The following is a 23977-nucleotide window of genomic DNA, read 5'->3' as shown; positions in this document are numbered from 1 at the left end:
AAGCTAGCACATAAACATGCATGCTTGCTGACTTCAGTCAATACATTGAAAATTTCTTTCATTGGTACTACTGTGAAGTGGCTTGGAATTATGAGAAGACCTCAAATGTTGTCCAGCCTTTTGACTTTTTGGACTCTCTAGTGTTCCTTGTCTCATGATCATCGTGGACTCTTTCTTTTCCTGAGTAGTTTAAGTAGTTTTTATCTGTGAAGTTCTTGCAGTCTGAAGTGAGAGTTGAGATATGTCTTAAAGTTAGACTATTGGCCTGTATAAATACAGGAATAAAGGAGGGTTTCAGTAGATGTTCTATAGAGACTATAACTCAGATGCGTAAAACACTAGTAGTGTCTCTTGAATTTCATCAGTGTAAGAAGTGTTTTGTCCCCTTAATGTTAACTAACATTAAAAAAAATTACAAAGCAAAACAACAACAACAAACACAAAAAGTGGATGAGATGGGGTTTGTCCACAAGGAAATGTGGATGATATGTAGCAGACTAGTTTCTAAGCATATAATTTGAGCAAAATAAATTATTTATGCTTTGGCTGCTTTTTAACTGCCCTTGTAATGTGAAATGACATAAAACCCTATCTGAAAGTCCAGAATTTTCTGCCTTCCCTTGGTTCTTCAGGATAGGAGCCCTAGTATAAAGTCTGACTCTATGTAATGATACTTAAAGAGCTGTTAGGGGGGTGATATTACTTATACATTGCAACAATTAGAGAAATGACAGGGTACCATTCTCTTGAGTTTCTTGTTTGATGTTTATGAGAAGGTTGGAAAATGGAAGCTCTATTTTAAATTTCAATTTATGACTAGAGTAATTGAACATGCTGAGATGATACTGCAGTGTGTTGGCATGTCATCAAAAGAAGGCACTTAATCTTGTTTGGAGTTTTTAATCATATTTAAGAGAAATCTAAATATAACATCTTAAGCTGAAATTCCATTCTGAATATTTTGAAAATGCCCAATTTTCTTATTTTTGATTTTTAGAGAACCTGTATAGATGCCACCTTAAGTAGCAATAAAAAAAATCATAGTCCAACGCTAATACAGGAATTCCACAATAGTGTAGGTTTGCTTTAATATTTCCTGGGCCAAAGCGTTCTCAGATGAGCTATTTCACTTCTTATTTTGTGTTTGTTTAAATGTCAGATTTTATTTTAAAATTAGTTTGGTTAATATTTTTTAACGTATTACCACACCTTTGTATTTTAACCAAAGTATATTGAAGTGAACTCTTGAGTAAATGTGCATGGTTTCTTAGCAGCTAGGTATCTGTATTAACATGTCAGTACCTCTGCATGTTCATGAAGTTTTCTAACCAGGTAAGGCAATTGACTGCAACAGGAGTGTGATATGGGTTCTGTTTTCTCTGGCTTAGTGGAAGTGTTCTCTCAATTTTTTTTGCCAAGTACATTATGCCTGTTCAAACCTATTTAAGTCACTGAGTTTTCATATATGGCGCTCCCAAGACTGAAGGTTAGAGAATGCAGTGTTTTGCACAAGTGCAGCTGTTGGTTTCCATATAAGAACCTCTCTAGGTTTTTGTTTAACTTCTAGGACTGCAGGTCAGAATTCACCTTTTGATGTAGGAATTTTGTGCTAAACATAAAATTCTCTTCTATTTAAAACATCCCTACTGTGGAAATTAAAGTGTATATGTTTGTCATACAAATGAAATACTAAGTTTGACTTTCAAAATGTTTTAAGTTACTGTAAATTCCTATAAGCTGAAGGTGTCCTATGATTGAAGTTCAGAGTAAGCAACATGGGGTTATAACTGTCTAATGAAAATATTTATTTTGATTTTGTTGTAAACTTGATTTTTTTTTTTTTAATTTAGTAATAGGTTTTGGTGAAGAAAAGCTTCAGTATCATGAGTAATTTTAAATTACTTATAAGAAAGTCTTCACAAATTTGTTTTAGAGAGACTTGTCTTTTAGGCATTTGAACTTCAAGCATATTTTAATTTAGTCCTCTGAATCTGTACAGCATTATCAAAGATGATAATAATCAGTGTAGCTGTTTCCATGTATGTGGCGTGTGCTTTTTTCTTGTGTTGCAAATCATGCTCTTCCTTTTGTCCTTGTATTAGCCAGATGGTGTTTTTCAACATTTTTAAAGTTTGAAATACTGTGGTGCTGATGAGTGCATCAGACAACTACTGGTGGCATGATTAATTGGTCCTGAAATAACCAGCTACAGCTGGCAACAGACATGCACAGTTATGTAAGTTTAGACATTTTCATAAAAGTGGATGGAGGTCATGTTCTCCTGCTTTTTTTTTTTTTTGGGGGGGGGGTGGTATGGAGTTGGGCTAATTTTGGATCAAAAGACTATTATTTGGTAGAAGGTTAGGAATAATTCAACATTCATTTCCTTCAGGATCACTCTATGTGCTCTTAGAATTTTTTTGTTTTAAATTAGCCGTATTTGGATTGTGTAGAGGAGGTGTACATGATGAAATGAGGCTGATACAGACGAGCTCCCAATAGAACTGATCCACTGTTGCCTGGACAAGAGCACGATGGGCATTAATGAGCAGATATTAGAGAGGAACCAGTATTATATTTAGTTCTGCTTGCATTAAAATTGTGTATTTATTTTACAACCCCTCTGTCCCCTCCATAGTTTCCCAAACCAGGAACACACAAGATTTTAGCAAAATTGTTGAAGGGATTGTAGATATGTCTCTTTGAAAAACCTCACAAGATACTGCATCATTCATAAAGAATTGAATACTTGATTTCTGCAGGCACTGAAATTCTGGAGTGTTCTTGGGGTTTCGCTATTTTCGTTATTTATAAAATAAACATTTTTTCCCCCCCCCCAAGTAAAACTGTTTTATTGGGCAACTAATATTACACAATATTTAAAAATAGGTGGTCCTGTAAAAATGTATAGATCAGTTTCTAAGCGTGTTTTTTTTAACACTGAAATGAGGCTGCTCTTGAAAAGTATTCCCTAGTATTTGTCAGTTCTGTGCATGATCTGGCTCTGTATCTGTGGCTGTTAATATGTGACATGGATTCTGAACTGCCTGGAGTCTGGAGGAATTTGAAGTATGTGATACAAATCCTGGATCACAGACCTAGCAGGGCTGCCGTTCTGTGGGTTTTTTGGTTTACTTTAGTTTTCTCTGTAGCGATGGTGTTCTAAGTAGCTGCAGTGTTGCAGCCGTGCATTAACCATTTCCTGCCTGTCAAAGAAACCATTCCTCTGCCCCCCCTCTGCCTGTGGAGCTTGTTGCAGTGTGGCAAAGAGGGAGGTGCTTTCCTGTGTCAATTTTTTATCCACTGCTGAGTTGTCACTGAGTGGCTGGTCTTGAGTGCACGTTGCAGCCATCTTAATCACGTTTTCAGTGCAGCTGAGACAGTGCAGTTTCAAAATGGCTGACGAAGTGCTCTTGATTGCAGCACTTTAACTTGACTGTATGCAAATGAGCACAGCTGTTGGCGTCACATGCTCCAGACCTTACAGGTAAGCATCAGCACTGCTTTGCTGAGGAACAATTTCAAACTTTTTTTAGGCAAGATTAACTAACTCTAAGCTGTATAAAATATCTTAAATACTGTCCTTTTTGTCAACAGGAGGGTGGGGGTTTTTTTGTGTTTGAGGGCTTTTGGGGTTTTTTTGTTTTCCCTCCCCTTTCTCACTGAATTAATTCATAGACCTTTATCCTTTCTCAGTTACAGGGTAGATTGGGTCAGACGAGAGGTGAAAGGTCATACCCATATGCCTTGCTAATCAAATTATTTCATTTTGGCTTCCTTCCTTACCAGGCCATAAGAGCTCTCACTCCATGCTGCCCTTTCGTAAAAGCTTGCCTCATACTTAAACTAAAACATAAAATAAACTCTTTATAAACCTTTAAAATTTTTTTTAGCTAAGTGGTTAGATCTACATTTGATTATCGTATTTTCAACATGTGACTTTTTCCATAAAAACTACAAAACCTGCATAAATTCGTTAGAATAGCATTGATTATATAAATATTAACTATTTTGCAGGTGGCAGTTATTTGCTAATCAAGAATAAAACTATACATTCTATAGAACTATTACAAATGATAGAATGAAAGTTTCAAGGTAATTATTCTTCTATTTATTTTGTGTAACTTAATTGAAATCTGACTTTCAAAGTGCTAGTGCTTTCACATGGCCTGGTCTTTTTCTGTGTTACTGGTTGGTGGCCTAGTTATCTGTCATACTCGACACTCACTAAAAGGTAGCTGATAGGTGTGAGTGTCCAGGGACATGAAGGTGGGAAAAAAAGCAGTGCTTAGTTTTTTTCCATTAAGGAGGGCGAGAACAGAAAAGGAGGAGAGAGATTATATTTTTCCTCATGACTTGCACATTTTCTTGGTTTAGTGTCTTAAATACCTAGTTAAGGTCTTTATGGGATCCTAAGCTGGATATGAGTTCATTTGAGAGTAACTAAATCGGGAGTTACTCAAAGTTTTCCAGAACATATCAGGAGCAGCAGAAGAGCTGGATAACTCATCAGGATGTAGCTCATAGTATTTTTATGTCTGAAGTTGAACTTAGTGCTAAGGATGTGAAAGTCGGTACTAAGCACCTAAAATTTTAGTCTTTCGTCAATATTTTTGCACATTAACTTGGTGCTTCTGGCTTACTCTGTAACTAAGCACTTGGTGGTTACATTAGTTTTTAAATATCTGTTCCCGTAAATGATCTATAGTTAATGACAATACATCGTTAATAAAGACTATTCTAGGTAGATAGTGCATATCAGGTTCTCAGGAAACATGGTTTCTCCATGTTTACTGTGTGCATTTGATATGAGGAGATTAAAAAAAAATACAGGATTTTAAGATCAGGTTGCTGAGTTGAGTAAACTGTAAATTTATAAGTAATTGGTCATAGGATTTTCCTGCTTTAGGATAAAATATCAGTGACAGGAATAATGTGAATGGGTGATCACAGGTGATGATGAAATGCAGGTAGGTAGTTTTATTACTTGTTTTACTGTTAGTGGAATTTTTAGTGGATTTAAGGCAGATTTTAGTTCATAGTGGCTTTTCTTGATTAAGTTATTTTAAGATCCTGAGAACATTTGGGCACTTAAGAATGTCTGAAAACTCGGACAACAAATTCTACTTAAATGCATTTATATTGAGAAAATATTGTTTTGCTATATATCTATCTCATCTAATGAATGCAGATTAATAATGTGGTGATATTTCCTCCTTCCCATCCCTCAAACAATATCTTACTGGTTTTTTGCAAGATACTTGTGAGTCAAGTCATTCTGAACCCAAAATGATTACTGAGGTTTGTGTTTGTTTGGCTTTTAGTCATTGTTGTTAATTCCAGATGTTAATAACTCATTATTCAAAACAAGCAGAAACAATTCATTTTTTATAATGAGATCACCGAAGTCCTACTTTCTAATCATTGAAGGGGATGAAATTTTATGTCTAAAACATACTTTACCATACATATCCTGTGATGGCTTTGTTTGCTTTTTGGTTTTGAGTCTCTTGTTTTCTGTTTTGGGGTTGTGTTTTTTTTTTTTGTTTCCAAGGAGCATATGAAAGTGTTATAAAGCAGTAGGCGTATAGAAATTGTCAAGTGCTATTGGTTCTGTTGGGTTTGGGTGTTTTTCTTAACCCGCTCGTTAATGGGAACATGAAAAGTAGCGTATTTTTTGACATTCACTGTAAGGACTGGTTCTTCATATATATTACAATTGAGTAAAATATTGTATGTTCACACCACCTCTTTCATACAGTCCGTTTTGTGACTTTGTTGCCTATCTTTCTGTGAGCTGAGTAAGCTTACTCCCATTTTACAGAAAAGGCACAGAGATTGCCAGAGTTCAGAGGAAAGCTCTTGTTTTGGTGTCTTCCCTTTATTTTTGGCTTACTTTGCTCTTTACAGGCCATTTTGAAAACAGTATCATTCTTGAAAGTGCTGTACAAAATGACTGGCCCAGTAGGGAGCTGTACTGTTTTGTTGTATGAGCTGGGTGGGTGGAGAGGTTTGGGTTTGGTGTTTTGTTTTGGGGTTTTTTTGGCTGGTTGTTTTCTTTTTTCTTTCCTAAAGTGGGTGTTGGAATGCATAAAGTGTGGTGGGTTTTGAAACCTGTGTTGCATATGGAACACATCCCTGATTCCAGAAGTCCAAGTTGTACAGTAGTACTGGTAGCTGACAGCATGATCTCTTCTCTGTTCCCTTCCATGGTGTTAATAGTTTGTTCTTTAGTCAAAAAGAAAATTGAAAACACCAATTTATCTGCATGGGAACAAGGCACTTCAGTGGATGCTAAAAAAAAACCATTATATTAAATACATAAATTAGATGTTCATGATTTGAATTATAAATAGTTGTATATAATAAATTAACAACTTCAACTGAATGTTAGCTATACATTTTTAATGCGAGATGCATTGTCAGACTCTGCTTAGTGTTCTCCCATCTGCATTTTCTTAACTTCTGAGACCTGCTGCATTCTAGAACAATTAGCTTTGTGCTGCTGATGAGTAAACTTGAAGGATAGGCTTTCAGAAGTAAATAAATTGCTAATGGGATAGCAACCTCAAATACACATGGTTTTCAAAGAGAAATACCCAACAATCGCTTACTCTGAAGGAGTGTATTGATTCCCATTTTTTTCAACCATTTTTTTTGCAAATGGTGTATTTGATTATAAGAAAAATATTTTACTTTATTTTCATTTGTGCTCCAACTATTTGGATGTGTTTTTCATTACTAAATTGTACTTGGTTAGAACCATTCTAAGGCAGCTTGGGTTTTTTTATGTTCCTCTTAATAGTCAGAATTGTCTCAATTTGCACAGAAACGTCTTCTATTTTGACAGATATTTTGGGAGCAAACAATTTCAGGCAGGATTTGAAACAAACTGGAATGGACTGCTGAATTAATGCGGGGGGGGGGAGTGACTCTGCAGAACGTTCTGGAATCAGGGTGGTGCCTCCCCCGGATGGCAGATGGGGATCTCCCCATCAAGGCTAGGGGCAAACTCTGGCCTGGCCTTCAGTGAGCACACTGGAGCCAAGAATAGAAAGTGTTCCAAGTAAAGGCTTTTATTTTGCAGTATTTATTTCACTGTGTTGAGAATCATACTATTAATCTGGTATTTGTGCACAAGTCTGTAGAGCTGGGGGGAGGTGGTGGCAGCTGTATGTGGAAAACAGAAGGGTTTTTTTGGTTTGCTTTTCTTAAAGCAGCATTGGTGCCCTTTATTTTTAAGCTCAGAGGCTGTTCATCTGATGATTCATTCTGCAAATGACAACAGCATCACTGAAAGATGTATTCTGCACAGCGCTTAAATGTGCTAACATACACAAATCTGTCTGAAAGTAACATAAATCAAGATATACGTGACATAAAAGAAGAGCAGTACCAGATCACTTTTATAGTTAATGACTGTCGTTTTAATATGACAGTCATTTGGGAAAAATAATTATTTTTCCCTTACACATCACTTTAGGCTTTTGAATACAACAGCTGAGGATGAATTGTAACAACCAGTGAAGAGTAATTTGCATTACTAAATAATTTCAGACACAAAATAGGTATGGTTTTGACATTACAGATGAGCAAATTGTGTTATGCTCAAATAACCTAGAACCAGCTGTACAGCAAATTACAGTGGAAAAGGGGACATACAAAGTAATTTGACTATATATAGCCTTGATGCTGTTGGCATTCTAAAGAGGAACAGTGCAGGGAACTAGAAGAGGCCTGTGGTGAAAAGCAGACTCTTATGAATCTGAGCCACTCTGCCTTGTACTGCTGGAATTGACAAGAATCACCATCTCCATCTTTCCTTTTCCACTACATGGTGCCAGGCTGCAACTACAGCAGTGTTGCTAGTTGTGTAGCTAGCCAAACATTATTGTGGGTTTAACTTGATTTTATTTAGGGTTCCTCAAATTCATGCTTATAGTTTAGTATAACAAATAGTATGTTTATTTGCATTGAGTTTTTCATGCTCTGAGTTTCTTATAAGGCAGCCAATGAGGGGAGAAAGGTATTGGCAAATGATTCATCCTTTACATACGTACACTTAATAGTAAGCAAAGCCTGGCTTCCTTTTTTCCCCCAGAATAGTACAGTGACTTCTAGAATAAGCATTTGTAAAATGTAATTTATTTATTAATGTAATTGGACTTTGGAAGAAAAAACGTAAGAATCAAGAAACTATCTGAAGTCAGAGTGAGGCTGAAATCCAAGCTTCTGTCTGTACCTGTCATTGTACCTTTTAGGTAGTTGAAAAGATAAAGTCCACAGCTCAGAATGGGGAATTCTTGTCTTTGTCTGACTAATGAAGAAAAATTAAATTTGAAACAGCAAATTAAATGGCCAGATATGTTACCTGTCAGCATTAGGTTAAAAATGGATTGATCTGTTCCAGTTGGGACTGATACTTATTGGTAGGCTGCAAAATACTGGAAATACCAGTTTTAAAAAAGCTGGTTGCCGAGCACTGAGCATACCCATTTCTTCGGTGTTAACCACACAGAGCTCACCAGAATCTCTTGTGAACAGTGCAGCATGTAGCATCTTACCTGGGAACAGGCTTCAAGGTGGAATTTGTTTTGCAAGAGACTACTGTCAATTTTCATTTATATAAACAGTAAAGGTAGCACTTCTGACATGGATCTGGATTATTAGTAAGCAAATAACTGTAGGATATGTTCTAGAATCTATAGTGGTCTCACGGGGTGGGGGTGGGTAGGGGGGTGGCGTCGGGAGGCTTTGCTCAGCAATATCCTGCTGCAGTTTAGTCTTGAAGTGAGGCCCCCTGTATGTAAATTTTTACTGGCGCCAGCTAGCTGTAACTGCAGTCTGGCTCTGTGTCGGCAGCAACTAACACGTGTCATGGACTTCTGTGCATGGACTGCAGGAGTACTGTGGTTTCTGGACCGAAAGAGCTGCACTGATGAATGTGGAAAGATGCACAAAGCAACCTAGGTGTAATTAGATTGATAGTAAGTGAAAACACAGAGGAAATTTCAGCTTTTTTTTGTGCATGTGCTGTCTTGCGCTGTGCTGTAATAAATGTATGGTTGTTGGTACTACTGTGTGGTATGTGGGAGGTACTTCACTGCACATAGTTGCTGCAGTGCTAATAGTTGGCAGCACATAAGGCAGCACAAAGAGTCCGACTGGAGGCACTTGCACTTGCAACGTTCCCTGGGAGGCTGTGGCATGCTCAGCGTGCTGCAGGGGCACTCCTGACACGTTCAGCCACTTGTGTGGAGAAGTGGGAGTTCTAGCAGGCTTTAACAAGCAGATGTAGACTACTAGCTGAGAGGTACAACAGCATAGCTCAGGCTGGCTAAAAAACAGTACTCGTGCTGTTAGGTAAACAAAACAAGATTTTAGTATCAAAATGGCTGACCTGGAAGTCTACTTGTAGCTTGTGATACTTATGCAAATGAGCTACACGTCAGTGGCTTACTCAGAGGAGGAAACTCATTTTGCACGTGCCCACCTTCTTGCCAGGTAAGAGCAGCATCTCATTTTCTGCATTAATGTTTTAGAGGCCTTTGAAGTTATTTTTCCACTTAGGTGTCCATCCCCCACTTTGGCATAATGCCAGGATTTAAATTTAAATACAAGAGGTGTTTTCTGGGAAGCCCGGAAGTAATTTGTTCTTGCTGTAATTATTTTTGGGTTGCTGTTGTTATGGGGAACATTAACTGTAAAATGTTTACTGAAGTAAAACTGAAGACGTTAAAAATATTAGAAATTTGAGTATGTATTTTTTGCTGCTGATGTTACTGGTTTTGTTTGGTTCAAACCTCTACTGTTTTGCTACTGTGTTATTTTTGTCTCTATAGTGACATCAGTTGATGCACATGGAGGATCAGCAATAAGGTGAGCTTACCCCTGAAAAGAGTGCAGAATTATAAAAGTTAAATCCAGCATTGGTTTTGGCTTCGTGGTATTATGAAGAAACTTCAATATCTTTGTTGTAGTTTGAATTCTTCTTGAGATGGCAAAGCTGTAAAAGTATTGGACACTGAACTGTTGTCCACGTATCTTTTGGTATAAAAGCATGTTCTCGAGTGGACTTACATAAATTGTGAAGAGGTGTGTTTGTAAATAGGGAAGCAGATCAGAAAAACGTTTTATCTGATCTTTCCCCCCTCTAGAGACAATAAGCTTGCCTTAAAGCAGCAAATTTTAACAAAATTAAAGTATATATTATTACATAATATACTGTATTGTTATGCATGTAGTATATGAAATGACAGCATGGGCAGATGTACTATTTATGCACAAATGTATTTGCGTTGTTCTGTTTTACAAGTCAAAGTTGTGACAGGGTGGGAGACTGGAAAGAGGAAATGTAAGAGAAGAAAATCGAATCTGGAAAGTCTGATCTAGAGAAAGGAGATAATTGGAGATGCATGAACAGGCCAAGGAAAACTTGGTCATTTAAAGGTAGACAGCAGCTCAAGGTACGGATGTGGAACTGCCAGTAGACGGGCCTGATCTGGTTGAAGGAAAAATGAGATTAATTGTAGAGAATAAAGCTAAAAAGGGAGAAGGGTAAAGCAGGCAGGTAGATTATTTAGGTTTTAAATGGCAGTGATAGGGACTAAAAGTATTGGAACCATTTTGAAATGAACTGTAATTAAGGCTAATAGTGAAGATGTAAATACGCTAGGGAAAAGAACTGTAATTGTTTGATAGTCAGGACGGGGGGAGTTTAATGATAATAGAGAAAGGTATACGTCTGCATTGATACAGGCAAATAAAATTATACATGCCAGCAACTTGGGCCAAATGAGTTTCTTTCTGTATATATCCCATTGACTTTTAAACCTTCGATAACTTTTCTCTTAGTGATAACTTTATATGGGACACAATTTTGCTTGTCATTTAGAAGTCTAGTTATATGTATGCCCTGACTAAAAAGAGTAGAAAAATGGGAGGTGGGGTGTGTGTGTGTGTGTGTGAGAAAGTGTGTAAATAGGTGTGTGGTAGATTTTCCCCCAAAAAATTACGTTAGAAATCACATTTAACAACTATAAAGGTTGTCCATAAAGGGTAAATTCTGTTAAAAATCAGTCTTGCTTTCATTGCAATATGAAGGAAGCAATTCAGGGCCCCTCCCACTTTTTTTTTAAAGTGTAGTTGTGGGAATGGTAGAGGAGAAATGGCGTTGAGTGAGGCATGAAAAATATTAGAAGACTGATTAAAAGAGACAAAATGTTCCTGAGGAAACCTTGACTAGTAAAGCAAAGGGTAACAAAGATTGTTAAAAATTGAGAAATAATAGCCATGGAGATGAAAATGATAACATGATTCATAATGAAAGAGAAAAGACAGAAGACTACTGTAAATATTTTCAGGTTTTTTCGATAAAAGTGAAATTACACTATATCTTGTAGGTGGCTTAAAATCTGGAAGATATTAGAGAGTGCATGATAGACATTTCTCAACAAAGGGTATAAGCAGGTCTTTGTAATCTGCATGAGGAGTTCTAAGATAATTGGCTGAGAATGCTTCTTTTCTGAGATGTGCCTCCTTGTAACCTAAAATACAGTAGAAATTCTAGAAGGCCTTGAAGACTTTTTATCTAGGTCATGCTGCTTGACCTTTTTAAATAACTATTTAGCCTCATGTCAATCCTGAGGAAAAATAATGGAGGAACAACTGAGGGATTCAGTAAATGCAAAATCATAATATTAGAATTAACACTGAGGTGGTTTAATGGAAATAAAACTTTGGGATTTTTTAAAAATAATTTGTCTTAGAACAAAGTCCCTTGATGTAAATACCTGATACATATAATTCAATTATGCCTTGATAATGCCTTTTTTCTAAAAAAACTACTACACCCTCCCCCAACCCTGTATCAATAAAACATTTAAGTTGATTTAAAAGCTTTTTAAATAATTCCAAAGTTAAGATGATAATTTGGGTTGGAAAGGGACCTCTGGAGGTCATCTAGTCTGACATCTTTCTCAGAGGAGGGTAATTGCAAAATTATATAAGGTTTCTTCAGGGTTTGTGAAGGTGAGGTTTGACGTGGACAGGGGTTGGAGATTCCACAACCCCTCTTGAGCAAGCTCTTTCAGTGTTGGACCATCCTTGTGGTAAAGAAATGTTCTCTGTATATATCTAGAATTTGTTGCTGTGAGCTGTATCTATTTCCTCTCATCAGTGTACTCTGCATTTCCGAAAAATGCCTAGCTTTTTCTTCTCTATGAATGCTGATTATGTTGTTGTAGAGAACACTTAGTTCTCCTTACTTAGATATGTATTCTTCATACTACACAAATTCAACTCACTAGTCTCGCCTCATCTGTCATGTTCTCCAGATCTCAGCTGTCTTGGTTGTCCTCTACTGGACCTGCTTATCCATATCTCTTTGACATTTGGGGTCCCAAAAGTGTATGTACCATACTTAAGATGCAGGCTTTGGTTTTGCTTATGCAGCCCAGTCTTGAGTTTTAAAAGAAAAATATAAAGTGGTAATTACATTGACTATGTTTCTTCAGAAAGCAGAAATGGCTACTAAAATAGGCTTTTCAATCTGGGGGGAAGACAGGGAAGTAATGGAAAGCTGGAAGCAGACCAACTAAAAAATGGTGCATTTTTGTTTTGCTTTGAGTAAAGGAAGCAGTGAATTTTGTGTTTTGTCTGTTTCCAGAAAGACACTAATCTTGGTTTGAAGACAGGCTTAAAACAGTGGCCAACATATGGCACTTAGATGGCATATGGATTTGGAAGAGGTGATGTATGACTTGCGCACTGTGGCAACTCTGCAGCTGGGTTACATGGGATAATGCTGGCATGGAGCCTTCCGTGTTATCTAAACTTCTGGTTATTGGATACAGTTACCTAGCAAGGGCTGTTAAAAACATTTATTAGTAGTTTGACTTGAAGCTGGCTACATACTTAGCCAAGCCATGCATAGCCTTACACTGATGTGGTGGGACCTCACAATAGTTGTCTAGGTCTTCTGCCCAGGAGTAACTTCTAGACTGTCTCATCTTGTGGCTCTTAGTCAACATATATAGATAATGAGGTCGAGAAAGTTATCCAACTTTGCATTAGCCAAGTGCCTTTCTAGTTTCAGCAAATGGATGGCAAAGAGCATTTAGTGCTCTGATGAGCCTAGAAATGGTTCCTTTTGTCATGCTTTACAGTGTTCGGTACTCTTCACCAGATACATTGCAGTGGTTCTGGATACTTGTGTGTTTTTTCCCGTCCCCTCCGTTCATGAATGGACAGTCGGAAAGGCTTAATCTTCATGCAGCAGAACTTGTAACTGTTGAATGAAAACCTCTATGGTCAAGAAAAGTAAAATAGTCATCCTAGTGGTGTGTAGTCGGTGACCTTATATTTTTATTTCTAATTTTGTTTCTCCTTTGTTGTGGGCCGTCATCTTAATTTGTGGTCAGACCTGACCTAAAATTTCACATTATGTAAGTGCAAAAGGAACACATCTGCTTTGTTAGGCTTTTTTAAATCAGAGAACAATATTTCAAGCTGTGAACAGTGCGACTTTCATACTGCCATGTTTTAGACCTTCAATGACGTTATCATCAGTCACAAGCATAACTATCAGTTGTGGCATAGGCCTGCACTCTGTATGTGTGTGTTGGAGTGGGAGAGGAAGAGGTTCTTTGTGTTCTCCATCAGGAACCTTATAGAAGGAAGGGTGAAGTCTTGCTTAGCTATCCTGAATAGATCTGAACTCTACTTAGGAAAGATCAGCTAATCTAGGACAGGATCTGCTAGGGCACATGGATAATTGGTGGCAACCAACATGGCTTCACCAAGGGACAATCCTGTCTGACAAATTTGGTGGGCTTTTAGGATGGAGTGACAGCATCAATAGATAAGGGAAGAGTGACTATGTCACTTGCCTGGACTTGTGCAAGGCCTTTGACACTGTCCCACATGACATCCTGATCTCCAAGTTGGAAAGATACAGATTTGATGGATGGACCACTCAGTGGATAATGAATTGGTTGGAAGGCTTTACTCAGAGGGTTGTGGTGAATGGTTCAGTGTCCAAGTGGAGACTGGTGACAAGTGGTGTCCCTCAGGGACCGGTACTGGGACCAGTACTGTTTAGTATCTTTGTTGGCAGTATGGATAGTGGGATGGAGTGCACCCTCAGCAAGTTTGCTGATGACACCAAGCTGTGTGGTGTGGTTGACATGCTGGGCAGAAGGGATGTGCCACCCAGAGGGACCTGGACTGGATGGAGAGGTGAGCCCAGGCCAACCTCATGAAGTTCAGCAAGGCCAAGTGTAAGGTCCTGCACCTAGGCCGGGGAAATCCCAAGCACAGATACAGGCTGGGTAATAAGTGGGTTGAAAACAGTCCTGGGGGAGAAGAACTGGGATGTGTTGGTGGATGATAAGATCAACATACGCCAACAGTGTGTGTTTGCAGCCCAAAAAAGCTAACCAGGTTCTGGGCTGCATCAAAAGAAGTGTGGTCAGTGGGTCGAGGGAGGTGATTCTGCCACTTACTCTGTAAGACCCCGCCTGGAGTACTGTGTCCAGCTCTGGAGCCCCCAACACAAGAAGGATATATAAATGTTAGAATAAGTCCAGAGGAGGGCTGCCAAGATGATCAGAGGGCTGGAACACCTCTCCTATAAGGACGGGCTGAGAGAGCTGGGCTTGTCCAGCCTGGAAAAGAGAAGGCTCTGCGGAGACCTTCCCTGAAGGGTACCTACAAGAAGTTTTGGGGAGGGACTTTTTACAAGAGACTGTAATGACAGGATGAGGGGCAATGGGTGGAAGCTGGAGGAGGGGAGGTTTAGACTGAATATAAGGAAGAAGTTTTTTACTGTGAGGGTGGTGAAGCATTGGAACAGGTTGCCCAAGGAGCTTGTGGATGCTCCATCCCAGAAGTGTTCAGAGCCAGGTTGGATGGAGCCTTGAGCAAGTTGATCTAGTGGGCGGTGTCCCTGCCATAGCAGGGGGGTTGGAACTAGATGATCTTTGAGGTCCCTTCCAACCCAAACCATTCTACAATTCTGTGCTGCAAACAATTAATTTATTACCTTTACTGAAAACAGTTAAAATGTTTTACAGCTTTGAGGTACAGCATCAGCAACTTACAGGGCATGCAAGTTGGTTTCATTATGGGGTCAGGAAGGGGGAATTAGGAAGGTTTATCACACCTGGATTTGCTAGCACAAGATGTCATGGAAAGAGAATTCTGAATATGCTTTAGCCCAGGGTTTTGTGCTGACTATCCTAATGGCATCTATTACGTGTTTGACAGCAGCGGGGAGAATGAAGCGAATGTCTTGTGAGCTAGTTTTCAAAGTGATAGAGCTGTAGAATGCATCTGTTTTCTTTTATTGGCTAAAATAAATCAAGTATTATGCATGCCAGCACAAGAGCTGCATGTGTTTTCCAGGAAGCGCTGCTGACAGTATATGGCAAATTTTCTATAATAGCTTGTATTCCTAAGGCAAGGAAATTATCAAGTCAGTTCAGTAATGGAGGAGAGGCATTTCAAAACCAAGTCCAAGTGTGTTCATTTGGCACAGAAAATGCAGCTATCATAGGAACTATCAGAGTTAAACATTTAAATGTAACTTGAGTCACTTAGAGTAGATGACACAGTCTATCAGTTGGTTTGGACATGCCATGATTATTTCTAACTTAGTGTGGGCTTCCTTTAGGGAGACTAAAGAGAAGTGACTTGTTTCTAACAAAGAACTAGCATTCATTTAACAAGGATATTGGAACTTATAGCTGGATTTCAGTCTTCCTATTTAACATTCACAAGTCATGTATTTTACAAAAGATGAAAAGGAGCTTGTTTTCTGCTACCTATCAAGCAGGTGGTTTATTTCATGAATAGCCTTCATTACTGTGCATTAAATCACTTGTTTGGGAGATCAATCACCAGGTTAAGTGTTAGGTAATTGGAACTACATAGTTTGAAGTACAGTATTTCAGATGAGCAGTTTCTCGAGGTCAGTCAAGAGGTAAAGTGATTTGATTTTAAAATTTTTATTAGAAACATCATTAAATTCCTTTAATTCTGTTTCAGAAAGGGAGGGGACCTTGACACCTTCAAGATTTTAATGGAGACTTTTTCTAAGCTATTCTGAGATATCATTGTAGAAATTAGATGTAACAAAACTGTAATGATGATGTTTCTCATTCACGTAATATGACAATCCATGTTTGTTATTAATTGTTGTTTCCATGCAGAACTGGGCCACGCTTCTTATTTGTGTCAAAATCTGGAAATGATACTGATTCACTGAAGAGCTTGTCACCCCAGTCCTTTTTAGAGGTTCAAGAAGTCTTCCTCTCTATGTAAAATAGGAAATTCATTAATTTGTAACTGTTACTGAGCTAGTAGAGCTCATGTAATCTTTGTGCTTAGGTGAAGCACAGGGATCATTTTGAATTGGACTTTTCTTTTGCTGTGTTAAACATATGAAGGAGATTTCATTCCTTTAGGGGGGGACTCAACCCCCTTAAAGGTATACAACAAAATGCTAGTTTTAGTCCCCAAGAGACTTTCTCTGTAGCAGCTAAACTGTTTGTTAGTAGCTTGGAGAAAGGAAGAAGGTATTTGCTTTGAGTTTCCTACAATTCTGGAATTTATTGTTTAGTTTTCAAGGATAGAGATCACTTGACAGACGTAGTCATGTAGAGCTATTTTACATGTTCTAGGATGTGACTTCTAAATCTCACCTGTGATTCCAGAAGGGTGCTTGGTCTCCTCTAGGTCTTGTGTTACATCTGCTAGCTTCATGCAGATTCTAGAGCTTCCAAAGCAGCATTAGTTGCCTGTGCTTAGGCTACTGAGGCTCATCCTGTGTGTTCCTAAGTTCCTTGAACTCTACATTTACCACAGCTTTCTACAGCCTCTGTCTCTGCATCCTGTTCACTTCAGAACTCTTAAGATAAAACATGGCATTGTACTTTGTTTAAACTAAGGTGCCCATGTTCAGATAATGGAGCACAAGTAGTTCTGTTTTTTCCCACCAAGATACACCGATGTCTCTGTTCCATGCTCTTATAAACTTGAATGAGTTGATATAGGAAATGGATTCTAGAAGCACTGTCTAAAATTTTTGGTTATTTGTATTTTCTATAAATTGTTTGAGTATTTTGGGGTTTTGGTTACATTTATTTCAATATCCTTGTGAAAAAAAGACCACACAGAGTGGAATTTTCTTAGAAGGAATGATTTTATTAATGCAAACTTCCACTCTTCAAAAGGAGTTCAATATCTGAATAACATTCTTAAATAATATGGAAGTCCTTTACTTGGTAAAATATGTCCTCCACAGAGTTATAATGTCCCTAAGATCAAGAATTAAACCCGGGATGCTCAGAATCAATGTTAACCTTCACAGAAGATCATGTCAGATAATAGGAATTCATAATCTGGCAGTCATGTAACCTTACCTTTTTCTCTCAAATAACACCATGTAATCTTACAAGAAAAGCATTTTGGGTGGTTTTATTCCAAAATGGCATGATCTGTATTTTCAGATGTATTAGAAATCTTTCTCTTACTCTTTATTTTACTTGAAAACCAATGAATTTATGTGGAGTGTAGATGTTAAGATTATGAAACTTGTTCCATATCCATTGTGAACTTGAAATGTGTTATCGTCTTAAAAGCATAAACTGGATAAAAGCTGTCTTTACATCATACATTCATTTGCTTTTGTGTTTTCTTACTTGTGTTACGGAGTCTTTCATTTGTACCTGCTGACTAGCTGAAGCTTTTTTCCTAAGAAAATGCAAGAGGCAAGATTCTTCTAGACCACTTTGTCACAATTCCTGACTTCTGTTAGTAGAGTTTACAGAAGACTCATCTGTCTCACTTTACAGTCAAGAAAACTGAGGCAGGAAATAATGCTGATTTGACAGGGCTAAATTGTTGATCGGTAGTGGTACTGAAATGAAAACAAGGTCATCTTCACCACCAGAGAGGGGTGCTTTATTCTCTAGGTCATAGTATCTTGTGCTAAAGGTAATGACACATCCTCCTTCATGATTTGTCATTGTGCATATGCATGCACACACACATGCACTGTGGGTAGAAAACAAGTATGAGAGTAATCACAAAGTTTTATTTTGGGATCATCCCCATCCCCCCGCAATTTTATGTGATTGTGAGGAACAGTCATTTGGTGTCTTCTTTGGCCAAAGCCATACATATCCATAGGGATTTATGTGTGTTGTCCTGCCAGCAAACAGACAGACCTTGCCCTGAAACTCCAGTTGTCCAGCAAGGCATAAAGAATTTGTTGCTACTATGTTCTTGTCCCAGGACTTCTCTTTTGTTCTCCTTTTTTTTTGCTTTCAGTGCTTCTCTGCTTTTACAGACTGCTGTATCTTTGCTAGTGAAGTTCTGCGTTTGGCATATGAAGACTTTGGAATCTCCAGGCCTTTGGCCTGCACTATACCTGGATCTAGTGTTAAATCTTCACACATCCTTTCAGACTGACAGATGTTGAGAATGTATCTGACTACTCAGAGCTGAATTCAATATGCATGCTCTCTGCTTCATCTTACCTTCACTGCTTGGATAACCTGAAAGATTACAAATTTTGCAGTGTTATGGATCTTTGAGAAGTTAGTCTTTCTTATGAAACCTCAGATTTGAAGAGATCTTGAACAGAGAAGCTGAAAAAGCCATACCTTGAAAAGCAGAGCATGGTTTACAGAACAAGATGATCATGCAAGAATCTGAGCATTTTTATTTAACTTTTGGTGAGACTGACTCTATGCCTAGCCTGGTTATAGATTATCTTTCTGGGAACTGGGACTTTTAGAAGGGAAGAAAGCCTGAAGAACAAAACAGTTCCTTTTCCATAATGCCTTTTGGTGCTGAATGTTCTGTTATTTTTTTAGGAGTTGGTTCTTGGCATGAGGGACCATTACTTCCTTAGGTGTGTATTCAGCATTCTATTCCACTAGCCATGCAACTTTGAGGCAGAGAAGGAGCACACCCATATAGTCTCCTGATACACATCTTAAGACATGTCTCAGATATTCTTCAGGGTTGCATTTAAGAATATCTTCTAGGATGGTTGGACTAAGGACATGTGTCACTCCCAAGCAACTGGTGTGGAGAGGATTATGTGGTACTGCTTCAGACACAAAGAAACTGCTTTTCTCTCCCATGTGAGAGAGAATCCATTTCAGCCTGTCCTGTCCATTTCGTAATTGTCAGTGGCACCTTCCTCAACCAGGATTGGAGAAGTAACTATGTGTTACCAAGACATACAGCTATCTATTTCAGGCCATCAGATTTCTTTACTTCAAGGCAATTCTGATACTTATATGGAGTTCTTCCCTGTTACTGTGCATGTGCACACACTTTCTGGACAATGCCAGAGGCAAGGCCTGCTCCTGCCAACCCCAGACAATACAGGAGAGCAGATTATTTTTTTTTTTAAAATGGCAGACAGGTGTTGGGTTCATTGCTTCATCACAGGAGTGCCACAAGCACCATGCTGCTTTTTCAAAGGTAGATCAGCTTACTGGTCTTCTACCTTGTTCTTCATAACTTAGATATTGGGAAGCTTTTGGCAATAGAATAGACAGAAAAATAATGGGATGTTCCAGGATGAAATTTTTGGTGTGCTACTGTAATAGGTATCATCCTTCATAATTTCTGTGTTTTTCTCAAATTATTTGGTAAGCCAAAGCAAGCTGAGTTACCCACATTGTTTAAAAAAAATACGCTAACTTCTGTGTTGTCTGTTTATGGAAGGTCAGTTCTTCTCTATGTGGTGTTGAATTACTTTTGTGTGTTTAACCAATCTACTTCCTCAGCTCTAATTGTAATGTCTGAGTGAGATGTAAACATAGTCTCTGCCCTAATAACTTAGCAGCTTGCGTCCAAATCTTCAGATGAAATCTTGTTTTTGTGTGGTGGTTAGTTTGAGGAGGGCAGGCAGGAGAATAATGGTAGGCATTTATGTTGTTCATACTGGGTTTTTACTGAGCAAGATCTCTAAGGAATAATTCTAAGCTTGCTCTGTTCTTGGTCACAGTACTTAAGAGAAACCTTCCAAATAAGATTAATTTTTTTTTGAGCATTGGTTTCACGTGCTGAGGCATCTGTAAGTATATTTGATATAAGAAGAGTCTTAATTTTTATCTGTGCTGAACCAGAACTTTATGGAAGTGTTCTCAACTGTTGGTTTTCATTACTGAAAACTATGGACATTGCATCTGTCCCAAGAACTGTTTAGATGAATATTGGATTGTGCCAAAGCTTGCAGAGGTGATTCAGTTAAGGATGATCAGAGATTCTCAGTTCAGTGAAAGCTGAATCAATTATCTGGTGTATGTCTGTCATTAAGTGTTTTCTCAGGGCAGCCCTGTAGAATTGGATTAAATATCAAATGTCTAAAGAAAATACTGTGAATGGGCAGAACAGATGCTTTTCAGAACCTTCCCACATTGTGTTTTGAAAGTGGTCCACTGGTATGGTGAGGTGATTGTGGACATCTTCAAACACAAATTTGAAACCATTTTAAAAAGTTTTATCGGTAGCTGAAATTCCTTGAGATGCAGATTTTCACTATCTCTGGCTTCATTTTTTGACTTCCCAGCAGTCTTAAAGGAAGACAGGTCACTGATAGAGCTGGGATGGCTTAGTTTAGGACAGCTGGTCAGCTGCACAGATTTTTACTTGCTTGACAACTTTCTGAATTTTTCTGGTTTACAGTGACTGTTCAAGACAAATCTTTTGCTAGTTTTGGTTTATCATTAAATACCTCATAATGTTGAACAGTTCAGACATTCTTGCAGCAGTAAAATTGCACTGATGAGGCAAAAGCATTTGTTGGTTTTTTTTCAACTTGCTGTTGAGTATGGGGAAAAGGGAGTGCAGAAATGTATGTAGAGGGTGGAAGGAACTGAGAATTTGGAGTGTGTAGGTATGCATGATGGAAAACACATGTAGAGAGGGCAGGTTAGGGAAACATACCCCCACCCCCCCACACACACACCCTTCCCACATGTAGCTTGAGTAGATGGAAAATGGGCTGGAAATAATGTAAGGTGTGATTTAAACACTTTGCATCAACATTGCTTAAATATCCCTTGTAACTTCCTAGTTCTAGCTATTTGTTCCTAGCCTTTGCCATCCTGTTTGTTACACTGACACAGGAAAAGGAGATGGATCAGAAAACTGATCTGAAAGGCTGCTGGGAGAGCAGCTCATTTAATGGCTCCATGTGCTGTGTTTTACAATCTGTTCTGTCAATATAGTAGAAATAGCATAGGGTGGAAATGAGGGGCTGAGGAATATGAGTGTAGGATTTGTCAATGCAAAAACACATATTGATCCTTTATTTTGGTGTCAACAATTGGTAATTATAGAGCAGAATTTTTGGTGGTTTCAGGGAAGGATCACATTTTACAAGGAAACAAAGAATTCTTCATTTTACTCTGTCCAAGGCTGTTACATAATTTTTGTGTATTTTGCTTTTCGTTTGGAGTCTTAATTTATCTCATTAAATTTGGAAAGTGGCTTTACAGAAAGCTATGTTCATGTAGAATAACAATGAGAAAGATCTATAAATGTGTGGAAGTTGTGGTGTAATGTGAGGTGGTTCTTTTGCACACTTGTCATTTAGTTTGACTGAATAAACACCTTTCTATTTTCAAGTCTAACTTCTCTTGAAATGCTTCCTGGCTTAGGTCTGTCATCATTTCCGCAGCTTACTCAAATTCAGTGCAGAAGATGAAGCAAGCCAAAGAGAAGCAAACTGGATTTTGTCTTTTGAGCATGTAGATGGTCCTTCTTTTTCTTGGAGAAGCCTCATGTTCTCTGAAGGGTTCAGACTGGGGCAGGATTTTTTTCAATCTTTTAAGGAAGATCTTCCAAGAAGTGCTGCCAGACCCTCTGCTGTAAAACCTCTTCCATTAAAAGATAAACAAATCTTCCTGCCTGGATAAGAGTGGAAAGATGGAAGAACTTGAACTAAAACAGTTAGCCCTTCTGAAGCTACTGTGACATAAGGCACTGGCCAACAGGATTCCAAGACAGAGTAAGAAGCTTTAAAGCTCATTGCTCACTCTTTCTAGCCACCTTCATCATTTTTGCACAGTTTCAGACTGAACCAGAGCTGTGTTATGCTAATGATGTCAGCCCAGTTGCATTTCAGTTAAGAAAGAACTCTGAGGGCTAGTTTTGGATCTCATGGTTTAAAATCTGGTACTCTGGTTGTGGGCTTAAATACACTCTGTGACAAAGGATCACCACTGAACAAAACAGAGGTGTCTAGGAGGCCCATTGTGAAGTCACTATTTCAAACATGCAGAAGCCTTCAAGTTAAAGTGTGCTTGAAAGATTAAACCCAGAGTTCTGCTGTCAGAACTCCTACCTCAAATTCTGCTCTACACAATAAAAAGAATCGGGAAGAACTATATTTGGATCTTGCTGTGAAGCAAAAAAATACGCAGCCACAGCAAAAAAAGATACAAAGAGGATTGTCCCTTTCTTTAAATATTTCTGAGAGGGAGAGTGAGAAAATCTGTCTGTCTGACAAAATGAGAAAAATAGCAAAGGAACCAGTTTTCTGTCACTGTTGCTGAAACATGCTGTTTTGCCAATTATTAGGCCTGGCATAGAGGACACAGCCAGCATAAAGATGAAACAATAACTAAATTGTATTTGATACAAAAGGGTCAGTACATGGGTGAGCGCTGGGGGTACAAACAAGTCAGATTATACATAATTGACATCAATCCCACTAACCCCAACAACAACACCACACAACCAACAACGGGTGAAAAAAATGGTGAAATGCAGTCTCCCATAGAAGGGACAGGAGACAACCAAGTCAACAAACCAAACACATAAGACCAAGGAAGCCACACACTGAATCTCTACACAGCCCACATTTACAAAAGCCAGACCTGAGTAGAGCCCAGTCCCAGGGAGGCAGGAGGTCCTTCCCCAACAGGGAACTCTGCAAAGTGCATCCACCTCATAAACAGACAAGTGCAAGTGGTCTCAGCTTTTATCCCCAAGTGGGACACCTGACCTTTGTTTACTTAATTTGGGACACCTGGGGCTCATTTACCCAATGGCTCTCCCTGCAAGGGCCGCACCCCAGAGGGAAGCCCAAAGGCAAACTCACCACCCCTTTGTGAAGGGCTCTGGGAATCATCCATATGTCAACCTTAATTTGGGGCTTGGGGTTGAAACCCCAGCATTTCACATGCTAAACAGAATCTGGTTTACTCTATTAACATTTTGGAGAGAATATTCTAATACTGTCCATCAGAAAGCGTAGCTACATCCAGTTCTGATGTAGTTCCAGAGAGAAAGCTATTTGGCAGGAGAGGGTGTGTTGTCCTGTACTGGGTCTGGCTGAACAGGAATTGGTTTTCCCCTACAGCAGCCCTCACGGTGCTGTGTTTTATGTCGGGAGCTGGCAGGGTGTTGATAGCACCCTGGTGTTGTGGCTACTGCTGAGCAGTGCTTACACAGCACCAAGGCTCTTTCTGGTATTTCCCCCAGTGGGATGGGGTGGGCAAGATCTTGGGAGGGGACACAGCCAGGACAGCTGACCTGAACTGACCAAAGGGAAATATCATATGATGTCTGCTCAGTATGAAGCTGGGAGAAAGGAGGAAGGGGGTGGGGGTCACCCTTGGTCCTCGGAGGCAACCACTACGTGTATTGGAGCCCTGCTTCCTGAGAAGGCCCGACATCGCCTGTCCATGGGAAGTAGAGAATAAATCTGTTTGCTTTTGCTTCCGCGCATGGACTTTTGCTTTGCTTTGCTTATATTAAAACTGCTTTTGTTTCACGCACAAGGGTTAGTTTATCTTCTTTCACCTCTTTACCCTACTGAGAAAACAAGGTCATCTTCACCACCAGAGAGGGGTGCTTTATTCTCTAGGTCATAGTATCTTGTGCTAAAGGTAATGACACATCCTCCTTCATGATTTGTCATTGTGCATATGCATGCACACACACA

General features: G+C 38.8%; 1 protein-coding gene across 10 annotated transcripts in view; it reads left to right on the top strand.

Annotated features, from left to right (window-relative positions):
• ATF7IP (activating transcription factor 7 interacting protein) overlaps nucleotides 1–23977 on the top strand; it is a 108476-nt gene that overhangs the window by 5715 nt on the left and 78784 nt on the right. For 2 of the 10 annotated variants that reach the window (XM_026868571.1, XM_026868570.1), the window contains exon 1: nucleotides 9211–9504. The exons of 1 other annotated variant lie outside the window; for it this stretch is intronic. In XM_026868571.1, the coding sequence (XP_026724372.1) occupies nucleotides 9431–9504 (74 nt within the window). In that variant the 5' untranslated portion in view covers nucleotides 9211–9430. Of the gene's footprint in view, nucleotides 1–3378; nucleotides 3488–4949; nucleotides 4971–9210; nucleotides 9505–23977 lie in introns of those variants that run through there. 7 more of the 10 variants (XM_026868572.1, XM_026868573.1, XM_026868582.1 and 4 more) reach the window with 7 other exon arrangements.

This window comes from Athene cunicularia (genome assembly GCF_003259725.1).
Source record: "Athene cunicularia isolate RWA chromosome 1 unlocalized genomic scaffold, athCun1 chr1_part2, whole genome shotgun sequence".
Lineage (NCBI taxonomy): Eukaryota > Metazoa > Chordata > Aves > Strigiformes > Strigidae > Athene > Athene cunicularia.
This window is presented reverse-complemented; position numbering and strand designations above follow the sequence as displayed.